This window comes from Galleria mellonella, unplaced genomic scaffold, assembly GCF_026898425.1.
Source record: "Galleria mellonella isolate WM207_F2 unplaced genomic scaffold, CSIRO_AGI_GalMel_v1 utg172, whole genome shotgun sequence".
NCBI lineage: Eukaryota > Metazoa > Arthropoda > Insecta > Lepidoptera > Pyralidae > Galleria > Galleria mellonella.
In genome coordinates, this window is record NW_026442015.1 from 2,847,666 (window position 1) to 2,856,259 (window position 8,594).

Genomic DNA, 8,594 nt, shown 5'->3' on the forward strand with positions numbered 1-8,594 from the left:
CTCAACTGATAGCAAGTGACTACCGCCGCCCATGATCACCCACAACACCAACGGCATTGCAGGTGTGCTGCTGGCCTTTTAAAAAGGCTCTTTTCTTGAAGGTTATGCGTCATCATATCGGTTCGGAAATACTGCTACTGGAAGTTAATTCCAAAGAGTAGTAATGCGTGGAAGAAAGTGCCTTAAAAAACGCACGGTGGAAGACCGCCACTCGTCCAGATGGTTGGGATGAAATTTTAGTTTATGGCGGTTTAGTTATTGACTGACTAAGGGGGTGTCGTTTACTGAGTGAGCGTACGAATAAAATGGATATAAGCTCAATACATGGAACAAATATTCAAATAAAAAAACACGTCATTTTGACGTTCCCAAAACATAACACCCAACACGAATAGACTAGTCAATTAACATGAAAATTTGCACAGGACTTCCTTATACTTAGTATCACATACATGTAGGTGACTATAAGGATTTAAATAATGATAAAAAAGGGGAAAGTTAGTATAGAAATTGTCGATGAAATATGAAGCAGGCAACAAGTAATATAATAAATTGTATACATTCTGACAGAAGGACATCGCGTCGATTGCATTAGATATACTAACTCCCACTAGTTCCCACGGCAACAACACTTTCTAATGGTTTGATATTTATTTTTCGTACGTTACATCGATATTAACAACTATTAACTCGTAAATCATAATAATATCTCATGTCATAGACAAGAAAACATCCTTCTTATTGTAAATGCCAAATTAATCTAAATGTTAAACATTAAGTTTTCGTCTGGTTTTGTATTTTGATAAACTCGTTCGATAATAAAAAGTTCGTGTTGTGATATAATATCTTCGCCAATATTTTGATAATTCCATTTGCAATCGACATTATTTACATTCGTGATGGTAACAACATAATATTGACACTATCACGATATAATTCGTTCTTTAGTTGAGAAAAATATTTTTTTACTATAAGAGAATGGCAAGAAACCTTAGAAATTGCCTTAGGACTCTTTTTTAAAAATATTCTGTGTGATTGCAAAAATCGGTTCTACGCCCTTTTTCCTCGTCAAATCTTGAAAAAATTGCAATTTTTTTACGGCAGAGTATGTGGAAAGATATATAACGCGCTCAAGTTCTTAAGATTCTGAATTAAGATGCGTCCGAACGGTCCGAAGTTGGATAATAGTAACCAAAACTCATGTTTTAAAGATGATACTACTTGAATTGCTTCTTACCCTCTAGACTGAGTCTCAAAATGTTGCTTTTATATATCTCTTATTATATTTTTGTAAATTATAAAGATAAAATAATTACTGGTTTACTACAAAAAAAAAAAGTAGATACCTACTAAAAATACTACCAGTGAAACTTTCAGCAAACAATAAGAAAGCGCATGTCTAAAACGGAATGACGGGAATAATCGATAGACTATTCAATTGTTCAAAGCCGCGCCCGCTTGTTTGTAAGAGCCAAAGGTCCTTACGAGGTTAATAAACAGCATCGAATGAGTGACAGTAACACTAACACTTCCTAAGACATTAAGCCATTTCGATATGACCTTCACCCAATGAAGCGAGGATGCTCTCGCGGTTTACCCTGAACAGTATTTTATAGCAGATCAGCCTGCCAAGGCAAGTAACTACTGATTTTATTCTATAACTTTATCCAGGAATTACTGTAATTAAGACCACAGTATGGAATTTCCGTTTCAATGGAACTAATGAAAATGTAAACAAAAAAAAACTGTCCCGATCAAGAGACAGTTTGCTGATAGCAAATAGTAATCCAAATAATAATTAAAGATTGTGTCTCACAGTAATAAACGACTTCAATTGTGCCAAAACTAGTTGTTTTGATTAAAAAATTAAGTTACTGAACAGATTTTTATAAAATTTCTATAGGACCAATCTGTATTTTTTTTATGCTACTTAAAATGGCAAACAAGTTGACGGCCCACCTGATGGATAGTGGTAACCGTCGCACTATAAACATGAGCAGTACCATGGACATAACAGAATATATTGTTTTGCCTATGATACCCCCCCCCCTTTGTTGCCATTATAACATTTCAGATAAAAAAATAATTTTCGAAATCGGTTTAGATCTGACGGAGTTACGGATGTTTTTTTGATTGTTAAACTTAAAAAAAAAATACAATGGAATTGAAAACCTCCTTATATTTGAAGTCGGTAGTCGGTAATAATAATTACAATAAAACTTGATTACCTTTTCACAACATTCTATTAAAACAGATTATGGGAAAAAAATCTTAGTTAAATAACAATCCTACTACTAAAATATTCGTGAAAATGTTTGAGTACGGAAGGATGTCTGGTACTCTTTCACGCAAAATCTACTAAAAAACTTCGAATGAAATTTAGTACACAGATTATACTCATATCGTAAGATATAAAATATTTTATATACTATTCCATGCAGGCTAGGCCGCGGGTTACAAATAGTTCATTTATAAATCAATAGAAGTTGCGACCTAGTAGTAACTTAGATGAAGCGACGGCCTCAAATATGTTGCTATCTAAAAGAAGTCATTGGATGCAGGTGATTAAGGATCGTTGCTTATGGCAGTCTATGGGAGAGTCCAAGTTCAGCGAATAATTATTCAATTAATAATCAGAATCAATGAATAAATAAATCGATTGTTATTTATACTAATTTCCAAAGACATCATATAATATACACTAAAAAATACCTGCAGAGGATTCTACCCCTTATTGAGGAAACTATATACCACTGAGGTGGCAAACAAGCATACGGCCCACCTGATAAAACTTCAATGAATCTTTAAATAGAACTCGATCCGATAGGATTCGAAAGCTTATCCTACAACTATCCATACTAAATGCGTTTCCAGTTAGATTGTTCACTACGAAACTCTGAAGGAGTACCTATAGCCCTTATAGAAAAGTGACAAACGAATCTATTGATGGAATCGTTGTCGCTAGCAAATATATGAGATACAATGAGATAGCGATGTCTGATATCTCGTTTTATTAGCGCATCTATTGAACAATTTACATTTGTCTAGGTGAGTAGGATAGTAAATTGAACAATCTCTTTTTTTAACGATGTTCGAAACCAGTCGAATCGAGTTCTGATAGAATTATGTTGTCCTATTATTTTTTTCCATTTTATTACTCAGGATTCGTTTACGCGGTATGCATTTTAAATTATTTTTAAACATGGTATTGAATATTTAACAATATTCAAAAACGTAGTTGTCATTGTGACCTTTTTTCTTTTTATTTCTTGTGAGTATTTTACGCGACATCTACGAACGAAAAATTGTACCCTAAACTCAGCAAGGTCACGATACCACCGGCAAATTTGATCCGGTACAGTTAGCTTGATAGCAATTTGCGTTAAAGGTTATGTAGTAAAAAACCAGTTAACCGCTAGTTAAATTAATCTAGTGAGGGATCCTTCTATGTATCCTACAAATATGATAAATGTGAAAGTTTGTAAAGTTTTTTATTACTCAATCATGTTGAAACGATTTAAGTGATGGATTAGCAGTATACAATATTTTCTTTCATTTGTATCTTATAAACGAAATACGTCCAGAAGCCTTTCCAAAGGAAAAATGTAATATCGCGATTTCTCCATCTTTAGTTGATATCGTGTTCTTTAGTAACATTAATAAAATCTGGATATTTTGGGCTGGGTCTATTGTGACGTTATTTTTATTACAGTTTAGTTTTATAATAGTTATTATATGATTTGTTAATAGTTTCATTAATTCTCCATTGATTGACAAGTCTATTTTATAGAGTACAGTCGAAATGTTTAGAATCGTCTTAAGGAGATACTACTTATTAAATTGAACTTTTTCACCAAAAAAACAGGTCACAATACAACAAAAAAATTTTGGTTAGATACTCAATTTTTTCCGTTTTTTAATTTTATATAGATATAATATTAGTTTTACATTCAGCTAACTTCAATTTCAAATGTTTAATCAAAAAATACTACCCAGGATTACTGGTGGTAATTTAAGGAGTTTTTAGGCAGTATTAAGAGCAGTCCTGAATCACCTACTTCTACAGACTCTCTGCAATATATTTCATTGAAGTTTCTTTATCCGAATATATGTATGGTACTGGTCTCTCCCTATAAAACGAGAATGGGAGCCTAATAAACCACGTTGGTCAGGTGGCTAAGCACAGATTTTTACCTCCAGTTTTCCCTTTTTTACATGATATCATAGAAATAAAAAAATCTCCTTCTAGCATCATGCTTGAATACATGCATGCTAGAGGGAGTACTATTAGGTATCTATAATCACTAGAGGTTGACTTCATATAAAGTCATCTACATAGATACCTCTGTTGTATCAGTGTTTCGGCCGAAAACAGCTGTGCCTACATGGCTGCGTTTCAGTTTTAAGGGATTGCTAGTCAAATAATAATGGACAGAGGCATAATATGTTCGTCCTTAGAAATGGTAACGCAAGACAGGTATTATGCGTCTTCTGTGATGTACATGGGCCGTCAGTTTCTATGCCATAAATGTTTTGATAAATGTTTGATATTTATTATAATTTTGTTTTCTCCACAGAAGAAGCGCTCGCGCATGATCAGAACGGGCGTGTCGCAATACTTTGATTAATAGACGCGCACGCCGCGACCTCTTTACTGACCTTATTCAAATGCAACTTGTATAGGGAAGGTCGTCAATACGAACCCATCGTGAGACGATTTAAAGACGCATTTTTAATCTAATTGCAGACAAGTTAATGCAATGTGTAGTTCATAGTGGCATTCCAAAAGAATCTCTGATTATAAAAAAAAATTAACCAAGAACGTGTAAGACTCGTATTAATAACGTTCTATTAATTTATTATTGATAGGTGACTAATGAAGCGATAGCTCTAATGATACGATAAAAAAACTAGTTCAAATATGGTAAAGGATGTGCACAGCTTTAAAATTAATAAAAAAAAATCCGTTAGCGTCGTAAAATTGATGAGAATTTTTTGTAATGGGGTCTAACGCCTATTCTTAAGAATATACTCTATCAGGTCAATCCCCAAGCGGTTCCACTTAGAAAGCACCATGACTAATTCTTAGTGAATACGAACGTTTAGACTCCCTTATCGTTTCCTCTACCACTGATACCCAGTCATTATATAACATTAGCATAAATAGGCGGTAAATGTACCATTCCACATTCATTTAATTTAATATCAATGATTTACAAGTGATGATATAAAGAACTCACCATCGACACCATCAAGGGCCTTCGTGTCACCACAATGGTGTCTTGTTAACTGAAAACAGAATTGAATTTACATAAATAATATAAGGTTAATCATTTCATTAGAATTCTTTTTTTTTTGTTTTTTACAATACAGGGGGCAAACTAGCATGCGGCTCACCTGGTGGTAAGTGACTACCGCCGCCCATGATCACCCACAACACTAACGGCATTGCAGGTATGCTGCCGGCCTTTTAAAAAGGAATATGCTCTTTTCTTGAAGGTTATGTTGTCGTATCGGTTCGAAAATACTGCTGCTGGAAGTTGATTCCAAAGAGTGGTTGTGCGTGGAAGAAAGTGCCTTGAAAAACGCAGTGTATATCCTGTATATCGACTAAAGCATTTAAAAAAAAAAACCAGTTTCACTGGTCTTCCTATAGTATCCTCCTTAAAAGGAAAACTAGATCTTTCTATTTCATTCTGTATAGAATTTTCTGTGATAAGAAAGTAAGAATATGTCACCACCATTTCATCCCCAGATTATTGCAAGAGTGAACTAAGAGAACAATACTCTTAACATAGCAAAGTGCAAGACAAGAACAAAATAGGAGAACAATACTACAAGTACAGTATTATATTAAACCACCTGGACAGTGAGCCAGTTAGTTATAGCAACCTCTCAAAGAAGATTTGTACCCAGCGATACAGGGCAGGCCAGCTGTTATTACATAATATTAATTTCAAACTATGAATTTGCATAGTAAATTTTACATAAAAAAAGTCAGAAGTCTAATTGTCTCTGGTTTTGTCAAATAACTTCATTATTTGAAAAAAGAAAAAGACAGAAGTTGTTGCAATGGAGTTTGACAGCCCCATTTCTAGCAATATGTCCTATTAGGTCAATCTCTATGTGGTTCCCCCTGGAGACCATCATGAACAATTCTCGTTGAATTCGTCATAATGGGTTAACTGACCTGCTTCATCCTCACCTATCATCCTTCACTGGTGCCCCACCGGTGTACACCGACAGCATGGGTAGGGTTACTATTTCATTATCACTTATTAAAAAACCATATGCAAGGGATAAATCGAGATAGCAGCAACTTGTATTTTTAAAGTGAATAATTCTTTTTCATGATGCAGTAACAAAAATGTACATGCAGAATGTTTGCCACTTATCTAGAGGTGATGGACACCCACCTCATACATAAATTACCTGTATATCAATTCATACTTACAAAATAATATCTCCAGTAGATGTATTGCGGGCTTGTAAGCTCGATGCACAACAAACATTATTATTTAATAAAAAAAAAATTAATCTAATACTGGCCTTAAATTATAGAATTCTAAAATTACATAAATTATATATTTTTAATTACATAATGAATTGTATGTTATTGTAGTACATAATAATTGAAATTAAAGTGTTTTTCTAAGTTTTCTAATGCTCTGTTCCATAAATGATCCATTTTTCAATCTGTAAAGAAAGAAAAACAAAATATAATAATGTAATAAACAAATACATTCAATTTTAATTTAATAATTATGACACTATGTATTTTTTAATATATTTAAATAATTATTTTTCTTTTAAAGATGGACCAGCAAATAATAGTGTTTTCCAAAATATACTACTTAAATAATTTATGTTACCTATTCATTAACTGATAATTATTAATAAACAAAATTGAACTTTGATTAAATTTTATCTTCTTTTTTATAATACATGAAAGAAGAAATAGAATGACTGATATTCAATACATACTGTCAAGAAAATTTATCTGAATATCTAATCCTCTTATATAAATAAAAGCAGAGGTAAGCAGAGATACTAATGACGAATTTTATATTTATATTTTCTTAGTATCTCTTATATTATGTGAAGTAGATTAAGATTATAATAATATTAATCTACTTCACATACCTATTAGACTTTCAATGTTTTAATGATTATGATTTTAACTGATCATAGGTATTAATTTTATAATGATAATAAAATTAATAGCTATTACAATTAGACAATTTTTAATATTACTAAATGATTACTTAAAAAATTGCCTTCTATTATACAAATTATATAGAACAAACTTATCCATATTTTGATGATTATATTTGTTTTTGACAAAAAGCATATTACCTGACTGATGTTCCTAAAAACTATTATCCACTTATTTAAGCTTAAATGCTAGTACAAACTCAGATTTTACTCAATATTTTATTTTTTTGTCTTGATATAACAAAGTTATTATGTAGTTGATGAATAACAGTATGTAAATAGTGATTAGAACAGATATATAACACGTTAGTATTATCATATTAGTTGGACAATAAATTCAATAAAAAAAAAGAATAAACAACAGAAACCATTAGTTAATCATAAACTCTAATAAATGGGAGTATAATGGGAACTTCTAAAAAGAGTTCATGATTACCTATTATAAAATTTAGGAAAAATATACTCTTTGAACTAAACAGGAAACCTACGAATAGTTGATATTCACCTACTAAAATACCAAATATCCTGCCGAATAAATTTACCTTGCTACGTTTCTAAAAATGTGGAAGTGAAATTTACACACCTGTATTTTAGAAAATGTCAGTTGAAATCCCTTCGTATCCAATTCACTACATTTATTTTGTTCACCTAATTACGTTTTTACACTTCTTAGTAATTTCAATAGGATAAGAATAACTAAAACAAAAGTTAAGTTTTCCAAAGTCACGTCACGAAAGTAAATATTTTCATCTACTCATAGAACTGTCAAAATTGTATTAACCGATTTTATTGCTGGCGCTTTAGTTGCGTACTATCTTGTGTTAAATAGATACATTTCAAACAAGTCGGATTTTAGAATGGTGAAAAAGTTTAGAAACCGCCAAAAAGTGATAGCCTTTTATTTTTTTAAGATTTTTTAATTGATGTGGTGCAGGAATTGATTACAGTTCGGATTGGGTATTATTCGGATTCGCCGATTCTATTTCGCGCAAAAGGCTGCTACTCGGCCGATGCAGCCTTCTAAAATACTGTTGAAGCAACGGCGAGATAGTAAAATAGGACCGACTGCCGTTCGCCGCGGCCGGTTTTGCGTACTGAAGCTCGGATTATCTACAATACTGCTGCATTGTACAATGCCATAATAATTACGGGACAATTACGGATACAAAACGTTCTCGCTACTGTTTAGAGGCCGAACTGCCCGCTTTTTGCTACTGTACCTGTGGCACAATGACCTTAGCAACTCGAGTTAAGGATGATTGCTTGTCGTAATTCATGTTTAATGCAAGTTATTTGACACGATGTACATAGACAAAAACATTTTACGTCAATGCACTTCTTACCAATAACTGAATTATACGGCTATAAACTAGACAACC

General features: G+C 32.5%; 1 protein-coding gene across 2 annotated transcripts in view; it reads right to left on the reverse strand.

Moving 5' to 3' along the window:
* LOC113523059 (Krueppel-like factor 3) overlaps nucleotides 1-8,324 on the reverse strand; it is a 47,838-nt gene extending 39,514 nt beyond the window's left edge. For both annotated transcript variants that reach the window (XM_052893065.1, XM_052893064.1), the window contains exons 1-3: nucleotides 7,799-8,324; nucleotides 6,455-6,696; nucleotides 5,241-5,289 (exon numbers count right to left, since the gene is read on the reverse strand). In XM_052893065.1, the coding sequence (XP_052749025.1) occupies nucleotides 5,241-5,252 (12 nt within the window). In that variant the 5' untranslated portion in view covers nucleotides 5,253-5,289; nucleotides 6,455-6,696; nucleotides 7,799-8,324. The remainder of the gene's footprint in view (nucleotides 1-5,240; nucleotides 5,290-6,454; nucleotides 6,697-7,798) is intronic.
* Between the last annotated feature and the right edge of the window lie 270 nt (nucleotides 8,325-8,594).